Here is a 21249-nt window from a genome sequence, read left to right as displayed (position 1 = left end):
CTAGCTGTGTCCTTCCCAGGTGATCTCATCCACTCCCAGAATCTAGAATCCCCGTGAGGCTAAGGATTCCCAAATCAGCATGATAACATCAAGTTTGGGTGCCATCTATCCACTGGATATCTCGACCTGGGCATCTAATAAGGATCTCAAATGTAATGTCCAGAACAGAACAGAACTCCAGAAACCTCTCCTTTCTGCTCTACGGCCTCTCTGGCTAACCCTGGAGAACCCTGGAGGCCACGTGACACCTCCCAGAGCCAATCCAGCCTCAAGACTTGCCGATCCTACCCCAACAACCCTTCTCGAATCTGACTGCTCTTCTCCATCTCCCTGGGCCGGAGCGCCCCTGCACTATCACCAGAGCCACCACCAGCTTCTCCTCTTGCCCTGCCATATCCCGTTCTCCACGTGGCAGCCAGGGTATAATCTGGATCCTGAAACCCCCTGCCGCTGGCTCCTGCTTGCTCTTAGATTAAAACCGCAACTCCTTCCCGTGGCTTGGAAAAGTCCTACTTGTTTGCCGTCTACCTGCCCCTAGACTTGGTGGTCTAGGAAGCAGGAGGGGCTTAAGCTGTCTTGTTCCTCTCTGGGTCCCCAGCACCGAGTACCCAGGGCCGGGCAGATGGTGGGTGCTCGGTGCAGCTACTGCAGTGGCGGAAGGACGGGTGGCTGAGTGGGGGGGGGGGCAGGATGGGAGGATGGATGGGTGTGCATGGCCAGGCAGACGAGGGGTGGGTGGAAAGGTGAGCAGATGGCAGGGTGAGCAGGCTGGTGGGGCAGCGGGGAGGTGACGCTGGGTCCCACCTGTCCTCGCAGCATGTGGAGGCTGCTGCCGGTTTGGGTGGGCTCCTCCACAGCCGCCAGCCACCCCTTTGGGGGCCGGGTCTGCCGCAGCAGCACAACGTAAGCCCCGAAGATGTCGGCCTTGACGTTTTCCTCGCGCTCCTTGAAGCGGCGGATGAGCGCCGGTGCCAGGGTGCGGTGGAAGTCCGGCAGCAGGTCGGGCCGCGAGCCGATCAAGGCTGCCGTGCACTTGGCCGCGGCCCGGCGCACCTTCCAGCTCAGGTCGTCGTCGTCGCTGTACTCCTCCTCGCTCTCTGGGGCAGGGACAGGACCCGTGTGGATGCCCTGCACCCCACCAGGGTCGCCTCTGAGGACGGGTCTGTGGCTCGGGGAAGGAGGGAGGGGGCAGGAGGCAGGCGCTGGGCTGCACCTTTTCAGTCACGATCTGTGTGTCATTAGGAACACTGCCTACTATCTAACGAGCACCCACTGTGTGCCGGCAATGGTGCCGAGCACTTCGGAGCCACGGTCTCGTTTTGGCCTCATGACAACCTTGCAAGAGAGGGACCGATCCCCACGGCAGAGGAGAGGAAGCTGGGGCTTAGAGAGAGGCTGTGGCCCGGCCCTGATTAGGCCAGAAAATAACCGGAGTCAAACAAGGGTCCTCCCTCTGCCTCCAAATCCTGAACTCTCTTGACTGCACTAAAAAAAAAAAATGGAAAGACTTGGAAGACAGATACAAAAGCCACCCTCTAGGTTCAGGACTGCTGTGTGCGGTTTCATTTGTCGGGTTCCAGAGGGAGAGGTACGAAGGCCTCCCTTTGGCCTTCCCCCCCGTCCTCTGACCCCAGCCTCTCAAGGGTCCTGATTCTGGCCAACAAGCAGGACTAAGGCCAAGGAACTGCTGTGTCTGTGTGGCTTTCTACCCTACAAGCCACTTGCCGGGCAAGAGCTCATCGAGTCCACACCACCTTAGGAAGATGCAGGCTGTTTAGCCCCATTTTACAGATGATGAAAATAAGGCTCAGAGAGGGTGAGAGACTCTCCTAAGGGCACACAGCTAGGAAACAGCAGAGCTGAGTTTCGGGTCCAGACCCACGTCACCTGGGGAGACATGGATGAGGCTCAGAGGGGGATGGTCCAAACTGGCAATGCCCCCAGGTGCAGGCTCAGAGTCTCTGCAGTATACCCCCATTCACACTGCTCTGTTGACAACCCAGGGGCTCAGTGCCCCAGGGTCTGAACAAGCCACAGTGGACCACGTAGGGGGTTCCCACAGACGCACCCTGTCCCCTTGTCTGCTCGGCCAACATCCCCTTGTTGGACTGTTGTTTCTTAGCCCCACCCTAGACCACCCACGAAGAAACATCCAACACTCCTGGCTTGGCAGTCAAGGCTCCGACACACCTGTCCAGGCCTGTCTCCCACCATCCCACCTCACCCTGAGTGCCCCATCAGGCCCCAAGACCCTTGTCCACATCAGTGCCAGGGGCATCTCTGTCCTGGAAACCCATCAGTGACAGGCAGGACCCCAGCCACAGAAGGAAGCCATTGTGTCCATCCCCCATCCAGATATGCCTCTCCCCTGTCCAAGCCTTCCATTGCACCATTAGAACTTCCCTCTACTGGGTTAGGACATTGTCTCTTGAAGGCCATTAATAAAAGGGTACCAGGACAGGGGGGGTGGGATCTAACAGGCTTGGCCCCAAGTCCCAGCTATGCCATTCCTAGCAGTGCTATCCTGGGCAAGACTCCTCTCTAAGCCTCAGTTCCATTATCTGAAAAATAAGGAAAATAATACCTGGCTTTTAGGGTTCACACCGGCTTCAAGAGTCTCTCCTAAAACTCAGGTCTACCCAGGACCTCAGAATGTGGCTGTGTTTGGGGGTAGGGGCTTTGCAGATGGAATTAGATAAGTGGAGGTCATACTGGATTAGGGTGGGCCCTAAATCCAAAATGACTGTTGTCCTTATAAGGGAAATTTGGACACAGGAACACAGAGACACTCAGGGACAATGATATGTGATGACCCAGGCAGAGACCGGAGTGGGGAGCCTATAAGCTGAGGACCTTCAAGGACCGTTGGCAACCCCACAAGCTACGAGAAGGGCATGGGCCAGATCCTCCCCTAGAACCTTCTGAGAGAGCGCCGCCCTGTGACCTGGGCGGTCCGAGAGAGTGGGCGCCGTGGGGGCTGCTGATTTCTGAGGGTAGGGCTGGGGCCTGAGGAAGAGTTGGGAGGGGATGGGGGACAGTGAACGTGACCCCTGTCTTTGGCTGGGAGGGTCTCGGGAAGGCTGAGCCCAGCCCCGCCCCCCAGCTCCGATGGGGGGGTTGGGTGGGTGGGCCGCCCACCTTGCTCGCTGAGCTCACTTCCCTCCGTCTCCATGTGCTCGTCATCCCCGTCGCTGTCGTAGTTATAGTTGGGGTCGTGCTGCATGAACTGGAGGCAGAGGCTGGTTATGTGGGGCACGTGAGGGCTCATCTCCTTGGGGCACCTGTGGGGCAGGAGGGGGGCTCTGCTGCACCCAGGCAGGACAGGCTGTGGGGGGGGGGAGCCAGCAGGGAGGCTTTGAGCCCATCTCTATCAGCTTCCCAATGAACCCTGCCCCCCACCCCCAACCAGGTTCCGGTTTCCCAGCACCCCACTGCACCTACTTCCTCAGGAAGGCCTCAAAAGCCTGGAGGCAGGATTCCCGGAGCTCGTCGTCATCCACGTTGCAGAATTCCTCCACCAGGGGCACCAGGCGGTCCAGGTGGTCGCCTGCAGGGCCAAGGGAGGGTGTGAGGCCGGGCGGCCGGGCCAGACCCTGTCCCTGCCCCTGCGGCCCTGATCACTGTAAGCCTCGACTCGGTATGTCCTCTAGGAGCTACGGGACCGTGGGCAAGTCACGACACTTCCGTGAACCTCCGTCTGTTCATCTTTGCGGTGGGATGACAATGCAGAGATGTTGGGAAGATGAACAATGTGGAGCAGGTAAAGTGCTCAGCCTGGCTTCTGGCACATGGTAGCCACTCTGGAAGTAGCAGCTGCTGCTAAAACTATTACTCACACCTTGGCCTTGTCTCCTGCACACGACGGGGCAGGAGGAGGGAGGTGCTGCCCTCACAGACCAGGTCCCCTCCAGCCACAGCCCTCCACAGTGCCAGAGTCCGCATGGCCAAGGGACATGCTGGCCCGGAGCCCCCAACGCCCCGCTCCAGACTCCACTCTGTGTTCTGGGGGCCCCGGTTTCCTGCCCAATTGGCCTGAGCCCTCATCCGGGTCCTGGGTAGGTCTCTTTCCTGGGTCCATGCTCCCAAGGGTGGCCAAGGGGGTATGGAGAGAGCAGGACCGTGCGGGCTGGGGCGTCCTCAGGGAGCCTGCAAGGCCCCTCACCCCTGGGGGACAGAGCAGGGGGCGGGGAGCTGCCTGTGCACCAACCCAACACTCCCCACGCTGCTGCTCCGAGGAGGCTGAGAAGACCTTCAGACCTGATCGTATGAGTTCATTTATATAAAACTTCAGAAAATGATAAGAAACCCACAGTAACAGAAAGCAGATCAGTGGGTGCCTGGGGGGAGAAGGGAGAGGGGTGGGCTGCAAAGGAGCACCAGACAACTTTGGGGAGTGATGGAAATATTCTCTATTTTGATGGTAGTTTCACGGCTGGACACAAAGTTCAAAACACACCCAGCTGCACACTTTAAATAGAGCAGCTTATTGTGTATAAATTATACACCCACTAAAGTTGCTGAAAAAATTCAAACCTGACTTACAGGGTATTGGCTAAAGTAAGAAGAGATCATGTATTTTGTGTAGCAGTTTGATGGTGTGATCTAGAACGCCGTTGGTCTATGGGTGGGTACACGGGTGGGTGGGTAGGCGACAGGTCCCAGCCCTTCCCCCACGGTCCTGCCTTCAGGACCGGGACCCTCTGCAGAGCTCGAGCCCCGAGCCTCGCCTGCTCCGTCCTTTGACGCCTCAGCCCCTCCCCCTTACTGGGAGCGCCCCGCCCACCGGCCCCGCCCACCCCGCCAGGACCGCCCCGTGGCCCCGCCCCTCCGCGGGCCCCGCCCCCTCACCGAGCCGATGGCCGGCCTGGCGGGCCACGCTGCCCAGACACTGGATCAGGGTGCGGGTGGCGGCTGGGCTGGCAGGCGCGCGCGGCCCGGGCAGCCGGTCCAGCAGGTGGTCAGCGAGCTCGACGAAGAGGTCGTTGCTGCAGGCGGCCGCCAGGTGCCCGAGCGCCCCGACGGCCCGCTTGCGCACGGCCAGGCGCGGGCTGCTCAGCTGCGGCAGCAGGCAGTGCAGGAGGCTGGCGTGGAAGGCGCCCAGCGGGGCACCCAGCCTGGGGAGGCGCGGGGGGCGGTCAGGCCGGCGACGGGCCCCCCACCACCCGCCCTAAGCCTCCCATCCTCCCCTGGCCTCCCACCCGGAATTTGGACAACCAAAAGGCCTTGGAAAACAAATGTGCCCCGTGCCCGTGAGGAATAATTATTACTGTTGCAGGAGAGAAAGCCGAATGAGAGGGGAAGGGACTTTCTCAAGGCCACCCAGCCAAGAAGCGCAAGGCCAAGACTTGAACCCTGGCGGACAACAGAGACGGTGGGATGGGAGTTGGGGTCTCCCGCAGAGCTCGTCCTGGCCTCCAGGGAGGCTGGGCGTGGCCTGGGTGTCCCCCTTCCCCAGTCCTCACAATTCCACCTCTGACCTGGTCACTCCTCTGCTAAACCCCTTCCAGGCTCCCTACTGTCCCTGGGGTGAGCCAAGCTTTGGGTCCAAGGCAAGAGGCGACACCAGGGAATGGTTTCTACAAAGAAAGAACGAAGCCCCCTGCCCTCCTCGGCAGCTTTCATTCCCACCTTCCAACCAGGTCAGTGCATTTTCTGTCCTCCAGGTGGCCTGGAGGACAGAAAAGGGGTCCTGACACCTCTTCTCTTCTCACCCCACACCACCTCCTTGATCTTACCCTCCCATATCTCTGTATCTAGTCCAGACCTCTCTCCTGGGTTTCATTCATTCATTCATTCATTCATTCATTCATTCATTCATTAGGCAGTGATTTCCCGAGCACCTGCTATGTGACGTGCATATGCAGGAAACAAGGGTGAGCAAGACAGACCCAGGCCCTGGGCCCTCATGTAATCTACAGCGGAGTCGATGCCTCCCAGACACGTCAAATTCAACATGCCCCAAACCGAATCTCCTCCCCCTCCTCCCCACACACCACACCTGCTCCCACAGGGCACTCCATCAGAGCCACCAGCGCCTCCGCCCACCCCATTACTACAGCTAGACCCCCGGTGCTGCCCGTGAGTCTCTGCGTCTCTCACCCATCCCAAGCCCTGTGGAGTCTATTTAATATGTCCTGAATTTACCTGCCTACAAACCCACCCAAGCCCGGCTAAGCCTTCTTGAAGGATCAGAGCTAGCAGGAGCCTCCCGAGGAAGGCTCGCTCGCCCCAGCTGAGTTAGGGCCCCTGCAGTTATCGTATCTGTTGTGCTTGCTTTACGGTTTTATAGTTTTCTCCTTTTTTGCCTGTGAGCTTTTCCCTGGAAGGAACCAAGATGGATCCAACTCCATATTCTCAGCACTAACCTAGCACCTGACAGATTTCTGGTCATCATCTAGGTGCTCAACTCTTGGGAGGTTGAATGAATGAATGGTTTAAAAATGAGCAGTGTCATTTAAAACAGAAGTTCAGACATATCAGCCGAAGAAGAAAAAGAGAAAGAAGAGGGTAGGGGAGAGGAGGAACAAACATAGGGTATAGGTATAGAAAAATGTGAGTTCGAATCCCAGGTTCTGCTATCTGCTGAGGTGTGTCCTTGGGCAAGCTGCAGCACCTCTCAGAGCCTGTAAGATTGCGGCGATCAAGTTCTCCTTTGCACGGCTGCTGGGACGATTCAGGAGCCCCCAGCAGAGGGCCTGGGGTGCGTGAATTTGGGTTCCTCCCCTCCCTCCTGCCTCACTGCCTGGGGTGGCCTCCCATACCTGCTCAGCATGTCAGAGAGGATGTCCAGGGCTTCCAGCTGCACAGCCACGTCCTCCTGCTGGGCGATGGCACTGGTGAGCTGGCCCGTGATCTTCCGGCACACATTGGAGGCCAGGCCGGAGCCTGCACAGGGCACAAGGGCAGGCACGGTGAGACCCTGGTCTGTGGGAAGAAGCAGCCTCTACCTCTGGTCTGCTGCTGCTCTGGCTGTGTTCTGAGCCCATGTTCCTGAGAATCGTGCTGATCGAGGGAAGCCAGAACTCAAGCCAGCCAAGGTTTGACCCAGATTCAGCCCAAACTTGGAGACAGAGGAGCTGAAGAACTGATGGCAACCCTGCTGGACTGGCTTACTCCGTACTTGACCTCTTCTTCCTCGCCCACCTCCCCTAAACACTTGCTTTCCTGGCCTCCTCTGCTGCCAGGAGTGGCCATGTGACCCAGTTATGGCCAATGAGATAGAAGCAAAAGTCTCCTGCTGGCTTCTGGAAAATGGGTGCTCTTCTTATAAAAGGGAGACCTGGGGCAGAGACCTCAACGCTGTCATTAATGAGCTGCTAGGGAAACAGACTTGGCCCAGTGGTTAGGGCGTCCGCCTACCACATGGGAGGTCTGCAGTTCAAACCCCAGGCCTCCTTGACCCATGTGCAGCTGGCCCATGCGCAGTGCTGATGTGCGCAAGGAGTGCCGTGCCACGCAGGGGTGTCCCCACGCAAGGAATGCGCCCCGTAAGGAGAGCCGCCCATGCGAAAGAAAGTGCACCTGCCCAGGAATGGTGCTGCACACACGGAGAGCTGACACAACAAGATGACACAACAAAAAGAGACACAGATTCCCGTGCCGCTGACAACAACAGAAGCGGACAAAGAAGACGCAGCAAATAGACACAGAGAACAGACAACCGGGGTGGGGGGGAGGAGAGATAAATAAATAAATAAATGAGCTGCTGAGTGAACTGCTGTAGAAACTGCTGATCCCTCCAGACTTACTGTGTGAGGAAAACAACTCCTTACTTCTTCAAACTACCACTAGTTAGCATTTTTCATAACTTGCAGCTAAAAGCATTCCTTGCTGCACATCAATACACAGCCCTGGGTCTGAATGCCATCTCTGCTACCCACTAGCAAAGGGACCTTAGATAAGTCCCTGTAAACAGGGACAAATAATAACAGTACCCAATCCCCGGGACCTGGGTGCTGAAGGGTCAGGTACCTGTGGCTGCAGGTGGGAGCTCTGAGAGGATGGTCTTGAGGCCGATGCCGGCGATGTCTCGGAGCTGCTCTTTGTCGGACTGCATGTTGGCACAGAGGGTGTCCACGACAGCCTCCACCTGGTACTCCTTCACTTTGCCCACCAGAGGACCCAGGCTGAGAGGGGAGGGAGGGAGAGGTGGAGGGGGGCGGTTTCCAAAAGTCCCAAGCTCAGCCTGAGTCAGCCTGCCCATGTATGCCCATGGGGCAAGGCCCTGGATCAAGAGGAGAGCCCTGTTTGCCAGAAAAAGAGGCACCCTTTGCTAGGCCAACACTGTTCCTGGTACTTCAATATCTCCAAAATCTACATCTCCTCCTGGGTTTTGCATCTCAGCACATAGCTAAACCATTCGACCCAGTCACTTCAACCGGAAAACAGTGAGTGCCAAGAGCAGCGGTTCTCAAACTTGGACATGCCTCAGAATCACCTGGACGGCTTGCTTGAGCACAGATGGCTGGGCCCTGGGCCCAGAGTTTGGGATTTGGGAGATCTGGGTGGGGCCCAAGCACTGGCATTTCTAGCAAGTTCCCAGGTACCGCGGATGCTGTTGGGCCAGAGACCACACTTTGAGAACCTCTGCCCTGCAGTCTTGCTTCTCCAAGTGTGGTCATGGATCAGCAGCAGCAGCATCACTGGGAAGCTTGTTCGAAATGCTCATTATCAGGCCCCACCCCAGATCGACAGAGCCAGAACCCGCACTTCAACAAGGATGTCAGGAGATTCAAATGCACAGCACAGCTTGAGATGTAGACACCCTGGCCCTCAGCCTCAGCCGTGCCTTGCCATCTCCTGGACCTCTGTTCTCCTCCTCCCCAAATCCTCAGCCTCCTGAACCTGAATCTCGAAGGGCTGAGCAGGCAATACAGGGTTCTGACGAGGGTCCTGGTGATTCTGGTGCCTACTAAAGTTTGCACACTTTGGCTCTCCTACTTCTTTTTCCAACACCACCTCCATCGAAGCAACCACGGGGTCCTCCTCGTCCACTTCCCATATCACCGGTTCCCAAGGGTGGTTTGGAAATTTCTGGAGCTGCTTCTCGATCATCAGCACTATTGAGCTGACATTTCTTACTGCAACTGAGGAGGAGGAGGAGTGGCCTGGGGGGGGGGGCGGTGAGCCAATATCTCACAAACTAGAGCACTGTCCCTCATCCTGCAAGACATTCTAACATTCCACTGGACGTTCATGTAGTTAAAAAACAAAAACAAAACAAACTTTCTGTAATTACCCGACTCTTAACCCCAATTTCATCTTACATATAAGCATATGTTTTATGTTTGCCCAGTGTCAATAGACACTATAATTTCCAAGAATGCAATCATCAGGTAAAACAAGGGAAGACGACCCTTTGTCTTCTGGGGAACTTTCCTGGGAGATGTTCACCATTTCGAGAAAATCTCGTCCCCAAGAATGACGCCACCTGTTGTTAGCTGCGTCTCTAATACACCACACCTGTATCCACCTCTACTTACTGCTTTGCAATCCTGAGGATTCTATACCCAGCACAGCTTCTAAGGGATTCGTTATCACTTCCACTGTCCATACGCCCAAGCATTTACGTATTGAAACACATATTATTTTATTATCAATTACTTCTCTCCTCTTTTTCCTTTATGCTACAGTTTAGAGCTATTTTACATAGCTGTTTGAAATGATGTGTATAGGTAGGAAATATTATCTTTGAATTTCGTTTTAGGACAGGACAGAGAAAGTGACAAACCATTTGTTCTAAAAGGGAGTATTGGTTCTGCTAGCAGGAAACCACGGTGCCACCCCATCGCCACTCCACAGCCAGAGATGCTTCCAGAACACAAACCTGGCCAAGTCACTTTACTGAATTCCCTCTGCCTTTGGGACCAAAGGCGGAATTCTTTCACGTGGCCCAGAAGAGAGCCTGGGTCCGGCTCACAGAGCGTGGTTTGAGAGGCGGTGCCCCAATTCTCTCACCCTGTTGACCCCTGACCCCTGTCCTTCCTCAGCCTCCCACCCGCGCTGCCACTCATGCACGCACAGGCCCCATGTGCTCACGGTCCTGCTTTTCCTGCTCGGGACGCAATTGGGAAAGGTCTAGAAGCACAACCCTGTGATGCCTAGGATACAAACTGCTGGGGTGCATCCAGGTCCCCTTGCACTCAGCACCCGCATCTCGGCCTGAGGGCTTTCTCTGGCTGGAGGTGCAGGGAATGAATAACCCTCCACCCCGAGCCACCAGTGACCCTCAGGGTGGGGGAATCCCACCCCAGCTCCCTGGCCCTGCGGCGGAGATTCTGAGGGGGCGTGCTCCACGCTGCCTCCCCGAGGCTGGATGGAGCGCCGGCTGCCCTCAGGGTGACTGCTTGATTCTGCACCCAGGATGGGCTTTCTTGCCTCCCCTGCCTGACTTCCCAGCTCCCCTACTGGGGTTCCTCAAGATCACCTTCCAAATAAACCTATACTTGAATCTCCTCTCGGGGGCTGCTTCCAGGGGGACCCCAGACTATGGCCCTGTCCGACTCCACTGCTCAGCAACGCTCTTAGAGGCTGCACCCCAAAGGGGGAGGGGCCCTGGGGCACGCCCACACGCAGCAGGCGCCCTTCCCTGGGCCCGCCGAGGCCGCGGGGGCTCACCACTTCACCGCCAGGTTCTGCACCTCGCCGTTCTTGTCTTCCAGCAGCCTGAGCAGCATCTTCACCACCTTGCGCTCGCTGTCCTCGTCCAGCTGGATGGAGTCCTTCTGCAGCTCCGACATCAGGTCGCTGGTGGCCATGAACCTGGGCGGGGGGGGGGGGGCAGAGGATGACCGCCAAGCAGCTCCTGGGCCCCAGGGGACTGGAGCTGTGTTTTCGAGTTCCCCTAGAAGCTGACCGAGCCGAGGGCGGGTGGCCGGGCCAGCACGAGGAGACCGACCGCCTGTGCCCGCCATGCTGACCAGAGCCATGGCATGGCAACGTAGGCGGTGGCACAGCAGACGTGTTAAACTTAGCTCAGGGTTTTGGAGTCAGCAGACCCAAATTCAAAACCCTCCCTCTGCCATTTATGTGGCTGTGAACTCAGGCAAGTCACTTCCCCTCTCTGAGCCTTAATTTACTTGTCTCAAAAATGATGGCGATACAATACCTGCCTCGTGGCTTGACTGGGAGAGAAAATGAGCAAATGTGTGCGCAGCACTTAGCACACGGTGAGCTCTCAATAAACAGCTCTGCCTTACGAAGGCGGCACAGGACATCATCCACACCTGACAACAGCCAGGGAGGGACACTAGAAGGTTCTACAGATACCTTGCTCCAAGTGAGGTGTCAGCAAGAAGCCTCTCTACCAGACAGGTGGAGGGGCCGGCCCTGCCACCCCATCCCAGAGAACTGACTCACACCCTACCCTTAGACCAGTGGCTCTCAAAGTCTAGGGTATGTCCAAATCACCTCCAGGACCTGTAAAGACGGCTGGGCTCCAGTTCCCTGAGTTTCTGAATCACTAGATCTGGGAAGGGGCCCCAGAATTTGCATTTCTTTTTTTTTAAAAAAGATTTATTTTATTTCTTTTTCCACCCCCCTCCCCACTGTTTGCTTGCGTTCACTGTCTGTTCGTTGTATGCTCTCTGTGTCTGCTCATCTTGTTTTTTAAGAGGCACTGGGTACCAAACCTGCGACCTCCCATGTGGGAGGGGGTGCCCAATCGCTTGAGCCCCCTCTGTTCCCTGCTTATTGTGCCTCTTGTTGTTTCTCCTTGTTGTGCCTCCTCATTGCATCATCTTGTTGTGTGTGTCATCTTGTTGTGTCACCTCGCCATGCAAGCCCATCATATCAGCCCACTGTCTTGCTCATCTTCTTTAGGAGGTACTGGGAACTGAACCCAGGACTTCCCATGTGCTAGGTGGGCACCCAACTGCTTGAGCCACATCCGCTTCCCAGAATTTGCATTTCTAACAAGCTTCCCATCAGCACCCCGGCAGTAGGTGATGCTAAGGGTTGGGGACCATACTTCCAGAGGCCACGGCCCTGGGTCATTGGCCAGCCCGATGGCTCACTGACCCAGCATGGGGGTGCAGCTCTCAAGGCCACCCATCCACAGGTGGGCGGATCTGTGGGGCTTGGCACGAAAAGTCCTGTCCTGAGGATTTGGAGCTGTGGTGGGCGCCTGAGCTGGAAGGTCGTGCAGAGTTGGGGCTGCAGAGGCCAGACAGGGGATCCATTCCTGCCTTAATTAAGAAAGGGCAGAGCAGAGGCCTTTGACTGGCAGTTCTCTGCTGTATCCAGCTTGCAAGTGTGGCTTTCCAAAATCTGACTGACTTACCCACATTGGAAAACTGGGAGAACTGACACCAAAATATTGATTTTAGAATATTGAACACTGAAAATAGAATGTGTGGACACAACTGGCCTGACATGCCCTGGTGACGATGCCAGGCTGGAGGGCAGTCCTGGTGGGACACACACTCTGCAATTGACCCTGGCCCCCCCGAGGCTCACTTCACTCGTGACCAGATGCTGCAGGCACTTGAGGGTAGAAACTCGGGGTAGCTGGCGGAGGAGAAAGACGGAGCAGAGGAGAGAAGCGGGGTGCCAGAGCTTGGGCGCCTCCAGAGAAAGCCACAGGTCCTCTCACCCCTCGAGGCCACCCCCTCCTCATGCCAGCCCTGCTTTCTGGCTTGGGCCAGTGCAAACGAGAACCCTACCCCACGAGCCTCCTGTGGCAAAATCTGTCACCATCGGGGCCCCGGCTCTCATCTCTGCAGGCTTAGCCAGGAGGCCCGATGTCATGCAGCACACAGCGGCCTGTTCCAGGGGCATGTGTCAAAGGTGTGCCTGTTGATTTTAACAGCTGGGGTGAGCCACAAGCTGCTGGGAGAAGGAAAGAGGCAGGAGGGGAGGCCAGGGATGGCACGGTTGGCGGTGCCCACACCTGGGCCTCATCATCGCAGGAGAAGCAGCCAAGGTGAGGCGGAGGAGGGAGTTGGGGTCTGAATTGGGTCAAGGCCCAGGGAGGGTGGGCACCTGCAGGCCTAGGAGCCCAGCTGAGGGGGGCACTCTGGGAGGCCAGGCAGGGTCTGCCAGCTGCATCTCTGCTGCAGCCCAGGGGGCCCAGCTCAGCCTCCTTCTGGGGGTGGGGTGGGCATATGCTCCTTTACCCAAGATGTGCCTCCTGCCTGGAATGTCCTCCTTGGCCCCTCTTTCTTCTCCACCTCTTGTTGAACTCCTATTCATCCATCAAGGGTCCAGCTCAAATATCCCGATCTCAGGGACGACTCCTCTGACCCTTGCTGCCCCCCCCGCCCACCCTCTAGGCACAATTGGTTCCCTCCCCCACCCCCAGAAAAAGCATCCTGCTCCCCCCTATTGCAGCAACTCCCTCCTGGCCCTTCAATCTCCGTCAGTGGGGGTCAACCCCATGAGACTGTGAGCTCGTGGTAGATAGCGCCCATCAGGTCATCTCCAGAATTCCCAGCCCGGCAAAGAGCAGGTCTGCAAAGGGCCTGGGGACAGGGACAGGGCAGGAGAGGAGGGAGGGAGGTGAAAGCCGGCCTTCAACAGGGCCCAGAGCCAAACAGCTGCCTGGACACCCGAACGCAGACGCCAAGCCCTCTGAAATGTGCCTCGGCGCTGCCGACACCCAGCTCTGAGGCTCAGCAAGCAGCACTGGGTGTGCGGTGGGGGTGGAGGGGGCGGGCAGGAGTACAATTTGGGAGCTAAGAATTTGAGCACCGAAATGAGTAAATACACTGGTCCTGTCACTTACCAGCTGGGTGACTGGTGGACAAGTGACCCCTTTGCTCTGGCCCTCAGCTTTTCCATGTATAAAATGGGAATTTTCTTTGTTCCTACCTCATAGCATTCTTGGGAGGTTTTTAACAGGAAAACCAGCTCTTCGCACAAGGCAGATGAGGAAAGTAGGCTCAGAGAGGTTGCAGGAACTGCCCGAGGTCACCCAGCAAGTGGGAAAGAGAACGAGCCCACCAGTCAGATCCTCTGGCTCCTCAACCAATACGACCATCTTTTTCCAGAAATCGTTTGGGAATTCCTGCATGGCCTCCGAAATGATCTGCTCTGACTGTGGAGTCTGAGTGGGAAGGAAGCAGCTCTCTGCCCACACCCCGCCACCTGCAGCGGCCGGAGGAGACAGCCTGATTCATTTCAGGGAAACCCTAGAGGCGGCTCAGCTGAGCCACTTGGCCACATGGGCGCCTGGACAGCTGGTCAGCACGACCCAGCCACGCTGGTATTTGGACTTTAAAAATAGACGCCATCCTCATATGCGTGGGCTGATTTGAAGTGTTCTTGAGGTCACTGGCAGAGACAGGGCTTCTCAGGGTCTGGGTGGTCCAGTCAGGTTTGCTCCCTCTCCCCAGAGACTGCACCCAAGGGGTGCAAAGTCCACCTGGGCCACTGGCCCGCTGTGTGACCTTGGGCAAGTCACTTCACCCCTCTGAGCCTCTGGAGACCAAGAAGAACTTTCCCACCACACAGGCCAGTGTGTGTGTGTGTGGGGGGCAGTTGGTGGAATCGAAGGAGATGACACGTGGATGGCACAACAGGTTTCAGAGTCCCCTGCTGGCCGTGCCGAAAACATCCACTGAGCGCCGCCTGTGTTCCCAGCACAGGGTCTGGGGATGCAAGAAGAAAGTGTGCAGCCCTGGCGGTCAGGAGCCCCCAACCAGGCTAAAAAGCCATAGGACAGAAACGTGGGGGGTGGGGGGCTCTAAGGGGCGGTGCCTAGCCCAGCCTGGCTGTTAGGAAGGCATCCCCAAGGGGCGACCACTGAGCGGAGCCCCCCAAGCGAAAGGCGGGGGGCAGGGAACTCAAGCAGAGGCCTCAAGGGGGAAGGACGGGAGCAGATTTCGGATTCGCAGTCAGGACAGAGCCCATTTCCTGAGCGCTCCCCAGGGCCAGCTACCACCCTAAGCAGTGTTCACGGGTCCTGACCCAGGGCATCCTCACGCCAGCCCATGAAGTGGAGGCTCAGAGGCGCTAAGTAGTCTGCCCGAGGTCACACAGCCTGCAAGCGGCGGGGCCAGGACCTGAACCCAGGAGTGTGGCTGGGGAGGCTCTACTGAAGCGGGGGCGAGGGACGGGCTGCGGGAGGGCCAGAGTCCCCTTCAGGGGACTCGCTGAGAGCCTGCCTCTGTGTTGGCCGCCCGGCTTTTGATTCCTGCTTTAGGACTATGCCTAGGCCCTGCACACCTCTGAGCCTCAGTTTCCCCATCTGTAAAACCCGGATAAAGCGAGGAAAACGCTCAGTAAGTGGGTGTGGCCATGTTGGTCTCTCGGGGCTCCTTTCAGCCGGGGGTCCCGCCCTGGCCGCTGAAGCCCACCCGCCCTTCGCCCTGGGCCCCGCTTCCCCCCTGAGCAGGAGGCGATGACACGCCGCCCTCCTAAGGGCTGGGGAGGAGCCTCAGCGGGAAGGAGAAGGCGGGGTGAGAGGCGAGGACACCTGCTGGGGGCGTCGGGCCCTCCTCGCCCCAAAACTCCCCACCTGTGCCTGCGAGGTCAGCCCCTGCCCGGGCCCCTCGCTTCGGGCTGCGTCTGAGCAAACTCGGGAGGGGACGGGGCGAGGGGGGCGAGGGGGGCGAGGGGGCGAGGGGGCGAGGGGGCGAGGGGCTGGCCGTGAAACAGAGAGAGGAGTCTGGGGGTGATTTTGAGGAAAGGAGGGCAGAGCGCTGGGTATCAGTGAAAAGGTCACTGGGGGTAAGAAAAGCGCTGGGATCCCCAAGAAGGGGCCGAGGGCCTGGGGGCATCAAATGGGGGGCGTCGAGGGTTGGGCCGAAGGCAAGAAGGAAGACGTGGGGGCGGGGGGCAGGGGCGGGGACGGGGGCGAGGGCAGGGGCGAGGGCGGGGGCGGGGGCGCGCACCCCGGGCGAGGACTGGGACCCGGACCGCGGCGAGGACGGCGCCCGGGGTGGGCGGGCCTGGGCTGCGGGGGGCGCGGGGGCCGCAGGGCTTCGCGGCGGTGGGGGGCCGGCGCGGGGCGCAGAGGCGGGGCAGGGGGCCGCGCGGGGCGCACCTGAGGTCCTTGTCGCTGGACGTCATCTTCTCCAGCAGGCTGGAGACGGCGAAGGCGGCGGCGCTCATGGCGCGGGGCGCGGGGAAGATGGCTGCGCCGCCCCCGCCCCGCCTCGCCCCGCCTCGCCCGCGGGCTGCGCTCACCCGGCCCGAAATAGCAGCCCCCGCCCCGCGCCGCCCCGCTGCAGCCTCGGCGGCCCGGGAGGCGGGGCGAAGCCCGCGGCGCGCTCCCCGCCTTGCACACCCCCGGGGACGGGGAGCTCACCACCTGCCGGCCTCCTCTCCCCGTGATTCCCGACCTGCCCGCGTCCCGCGGCGGGTCCCCGCGTCCCCTCCCCGCCCGCACCCCTTCCCCACCGCGCCGGCCGGCGTGAGGGCGGTACCGGGCCGTGTCGGAGGGCGGGCGTCCCCGCGCTTCCTCGCCCTGTAGCCTTGGCAAAGAGCTTCACCTCCCTGACCTGCAGTTTTCTCATCTGTAAAAATTCAGATAACCAGAGCTGCTCTTGAAGGTCAGGCCAGCCAGAGCACCCCACTGCTCACCTCCCCTCCCCCCCATCTCCCAAGACCCCATGCCGGTCTGCAGGAGCCCGACAGGCTCTGAAGGGTGTACCCAGCCACACCAGGCCCCTTCCTGCCATTCCCAACCCTCAGGTCGACAGGTTCTGTTTCCTCATTTTATAGTGATGTAACTGAGGCCCAGAGAGGCAAAGACTTGCCCAGGGTCACACAGCCAATGAGTCTGATCTTGGACAACTGTTTTTCCGTGAAGCTGCCCACGGTCTCTCTACGGTTAGGTGTTCAGGGAGGGGTGATCTGTAGGAGGACAGGAAGAGCCGTGTGTCTCTCTCCACACCCAGGAGGTTGCTGGCTCGGTAAAGGGGAATAGCATATGCTTTGGAGCATGACAGCCGTGAGTTCAAATCCCTGCTGGGTCACTTCCTGGCTGTGTGGCCTTGGGATGATGGCCTACTCTCTCTGAGCCGTGTTTTCCCACTCACTAAGAAAGGGGTTTATGACTCTCACACATTTATTGGCTGCCTGTTGTTATGGCATACCTCAGTTCTGGACCAGTGCGGGCAAAAAGAACGTTGTGCAATGTTGGAAATCATCTAAATCCTCACCAATATACTAGCCACATGTGGCCATTGAACACTGAAATGTGAATAGTGCAACTGTGGCACTGAAGTCTTAATTTTATTCATTTTAACCAATCTAAGTTGGAAGAGCTCCCTGTGGCTAGTGGCTACTGCATTGCAGTACCGTTCTGGACAGCAGGGACACAGCAGGGCAGGAGACACCACAGCCCCTGCCTCGCCGGGATCTTACGTGCTAGTGGAGGAAACGGTCTCTAACGAGTGAGCAGGTGAGGAAAGCAAGCGCTATACAGAAAATAAAAGGGGGTGGGTCTACTGTAGCTGGGTGGTTGGGGAAGGCCTTTTTGCAAGAGGAGACGCTTGAGCTAAGACCTCAACAAATGAAAAGGAGGCAGCGGGGCAAAGATCAGAAGGAACAGCTTTCCAGGCAGAGGGAACAGCAAATGCAAAAGTCCCAAGGTGTTAACAAGCCTGACGTATTAAAGAAGAGGCGGTGGCTGAAAGGTGCAGGAGGAGGGGAGCTCAGTGAGCTCAGCAGGTGGGCAGTGGCCAGCTCACCTGCAGCCTTGTCGGCCAAGGTGAGGACTTAGGATTTTAGGTCAGGGTACTGGGGAGCCACTGGAGGCTGTAAAGCAAGGAGGTGGCAGGATCGATTTACTTTCGAGAAAGGTCCCTCTGGCTGCTGTCTGAATGGGAGAGAGCTGTCCCACAGCCAAGAATGACGGTGGTTTGGTGAAGGTGAAAAGAAACACAGATTCTGGATGGTTTGTGGACATTGCACAGCAGCCCTGCCGAAGGGCTGGACGTGGAGTGGAGGGGGAGGGAGGAATCACAGGCTTTTAGCTGGAGCAGCTGAATAGATGATAAAGCCATATATTCCTATATGTAACCATTTGTATCTATAGTAAGCTAAACATGAGTTCAAACTGACGTCTTCAACTCCAATCCATGACCACAGGGGTCAGTCTAGCTTCCTCGCCTGGCTTACCTGCAACCGCCTACCTCCCCTCCGCAGTGAGAAACCTGGCTGCCGCCAGCTGCCACCCACTAACCCAGTTGTTCCGATCCAGAATGCATAGAGAGCAGTATCAGAATAGTTATCTGTACCCCCATGGGGAGCAACTTCACCAGCGAGAGTGCAGTGCCAGGTCTAGCTTCTTTTGGCTTTAGTTTTACAGATGCCGCTCGTTTCCAAAGATACTTGAGTCAGAACATTTTCCCCCTTCCCCATTCAGTGAGGTAGCTTTATATATATATCATATATATATATTATAGTTAGATTGTTGTGTCTCATTCTGCATTCCATTCTGGGATTCCCTGAAATTCTAAATGATTTTTTGTATTTTTGCATATATTTCAGATTCACCCTTTGTGCTATGAAGTTCTATAGGTTTGGACACGTGCACGATGTCCTGTATTCACATTACAGCATCCTGTGGAGAATCACCTATCCACCCTCTGTCCTTCCCCTTGAATCCCTGGCAACCCGCTGGTCTTTATTTCTGTATCTACAGATTTGCCTTTTACAGAATGATACGTAGTTGGAATCATGAAGCGTATACACAGTACCCAGCCTTTCACTGGCTTCTTTCACTTAGCAATACACGTTTAAGATTCGTCCACATCTTTTTGTCACTTGATATCTCATTTCTTTTTATTGCTGAATAATATTTCATTGTGTGGATGCTTTTTCCACTAGAGCCCTTAGCGTATTACTCATAGTTATTTTAAATTCCCTGTCTGATAATTCCAAAATCTGTGTTATATCTGAGTCTGGTTCTGCTGCTTGCTTTGTTTCTTTGGAATGTGTTTTTGCTTGCCTTTTATTTTTTATTTATTTATTTAAAGATTTTAAAAAAAATTATTTCTCTCCCCTTCCCTGCCCCCTCCAGTTGTCTGCTCTCAGTATCCATTGGCTGTGTCTTCTTCTGTGTCCGCTTGCATCCTTGTCAGCAGCACTGGGAATCTGTGTCTCTTTTTGGTGCATCATCTTGCTGCATCAGCTCTCCGTGTGTGCAGTGCCACTCCTGGGCAGGCTGCACTTTCTTTCGCGCTGGGCGGCTCTCCTTACAGGACGCACTCCTTGTGCATGGGGCTCCCCTATGCGAGAGACACCCCTGTGTAGCAGGGCACTCCTTGCACGCATCAGTACTGCATGTGGGCCAGCTCATCACACCCCATGTGTTTGAACCCTGGACCTCCCATATGGTAGGTGGACGCTCTGTTAAGTGAGCCACATCTGCTTCCATGCTTGCCTTTTAGCATGCGTGTAATTATTTGTTTTGGGTAATAGGAACTGAGGTAGCTGCGGGTGCTAAAGGTCCCCAGTGTTCTGGTTTGTCTCCCCTGTTGTCTTTCTGCTTCCTTAAGAACCCCTCCTTGTTTCCAGTCTGCACCTTGTAGCTCTTTCAGCTGTCATCCATGTTATTTTCCTGGAGCCCTGCTGGTGTAGAGGTAAAACGAGAGGGAGGGGGAGTTTTCTGTACTTTTATGATTAAATCCCTGTCTTTTCTTGGTCCCTGGGCTGTGATCTTGGCAAGTGTTTTTTAGGTTTTTCCTCCCACTTTAGGTGAGTCAGGAAGGCGAAAGGGGGTTGGGGTTGGAGAAATGCCCTTCCCGGGGTGGGCCAGTCTTTCCCTTGGGGAGGAAGCCTTTGTCACAGAGAACACTCGGGCTCGTTTCACCAGGATCACTCTCCCCTCCCCTGGCCAGAGCCACCAGGGGGTCTTTCTCAGCATTTCACCTTGAGAATCACCTGGAGATTCTGGAGGTAAAAGCCCTGAACTACGGGGGTCACCTAAGACTGTGATCCGCAAGAGTTTCTCACTCTCCTTCTAGCACTTACCCAGCCTCTGGTAATTCGTCAGAATTCCCTAAGCATCCTACCTGTTTATAGCTCCAGTGGCTTCTGCTCCAGGTAAATCCCCGCGACTCTCGGGATTTCTGAGCAGCGGTTTTCCCTGCGACCTCAGTTCCCAGATGGGTTCAAGGAAAGCCATTGATTTCAGTATGCTCAGCTTTTTCTTTTTGTAAGGACAGAAGTGATGACCCCCAAGTTCTTTTTTGTTTGTTTTGTTTTATTTTATTTTTTTCACTTTTTAAATTTTTTAACAGATACTTTGATTACATGAATGTTACAGAGAATATATAGGGGATTCCCATATGCCCTGCTCCCCACACTTCCTCCGTTTTCGCACATTAGCAACATCTTTCATCAGTGTGGTACATTCATTGAAATTGATAAACACATTATTGAGCGTTGCCATCGTTAGATGGCATCGTTCCCCATTTTTGGTGGTGTGGGTAAAACTAAGGACCTCTAGGACAGGGGAGATTCTGAGTGAGACAGGTGTCCCCAGATCAGTCAGAAATCACCCAAGGAAACAGGAAACTGCACTTGGAGCCAGATGTCTTCTGGTGGGTTTCTGCCCGCCCTGGCCCTCTGGGACAGCGAGGGTCACTGATCTAGCGCTAGGATTTTCGGTGGGTTGTTCTGGACAACAGAAAAAGGAGAGAGAGAGCAGGAGCCACCAGCGGAGAAATCCTTGACTCACCCAGCTAGGATTCGGTGTCTGGTGTTGGATGGGTTCTCTCGGTAACAGCAGGGTGGAGATTCCTCACCTATCAGTCAGTCTCAACGCGACCCCAGACCCGGGTTTCCAGCACCAAATGTTAGGGAAACGGCACTCACTGGGACGTGGAGACTGATGATTGCAGGCAGGAAGTTTCTTGGGAAGCTCTCCCAAAGGAGGGGGATCTGAAGAACAGACTTCAGCCCGCTCGTGGGAGGGAGTGGATGTGCCTCTATATAGGACATCAATGGGGGGGAAACGTAAGTCCTGGGGAGGGGATTAGAGTCTGAGTACCGCCTGGGGCCAATAAGCAGCAGTAATAACAGTAGTCGTGTTAAAATAGACAAGACTGATTTTAGGGGCGAAGTAAAGTAAGAGAGAAATGAGGATAACCATGACTGGTTCCCACAGTTATTATTGCAGGCTCTCTGAATGATTTCTATGTCTCCTTTTAAGAGTTTAAGATTTTCTTACCTGTCCAGTTGTGCTAATATAAAAACAAAAAATTTCACTCATGTTTGCAGAGGGGCCTCCTGCGATCTTGTGATATCCTCATGGGTGGTTTTGAGATGAGCACATCCTGTTGGATTAGGGACAGG

General features: G+C 56.3%; 1 protein-coding gene across 1 annotated transcript in view; it reads right to left on the bottom strand.

The window, feature by feature from the left end:
• CAND2 (cullin associated and neddylation dissociated 2 (putative)) overlaps window positions 1-16098 on the bottom strand; it is a 45272-nt gene extending 29174 nt beyond the window's left edge. The window contains exons 1-8 of the mRNA XM_058288829.2: window positions 15986-16098; window positions 10618-10761; window positions 7972-8126; window positions 6762-6885; window positions 4849-5114; window positions 3442-3547; window positions 3139-3281; window positions 805-1097 (exon numbers count right to left, since the gene is read on the bottom strand). Coding sequence (XP_058144812.1) covers window positions 805-1097; window positions 3139-3281; window positions 3442-3547; window positions 4849-5114; window positions 6762-6885; window positions 7972-8126; window positions 10618-10761; window positions 15986-16053 — 1299 coding nt within the window. The 5' untranslated portion in view covers window positions 16054-16098. The remainder of the gene's footprint in view (window positions 1-804; window positions 1098-3138; window positions 3282-3441; window positions 3548-4848; window positions 5115-6761; window positions 6886-7971; window positions 8127-10617; window positions 10762-15985) is intronic.
• Window positions 16099-21249: the final 5151 nt, after the last annotated feature.

This window comes from Dasypus novemcinctus, chromosome 26 (assembly GCF_030445035.2).
Source record: "Dasypus novemcinctus isolate mDasNov1 chromosome 26, mDasNov1.1.hap2, whole genome shotgun sequence".
Lineage (NCBI taxonomy): Eukaryota > Metazoa > Chordata > Mammalia > Cingulata > Dasypodidae > Dasypus > Dasypus novemcinctus.
The sequence above is the reverse complement of the archived record's forward strand: the minus strand, read 5'-3'. Positions and strand labels throughout refer to the sequence as shown.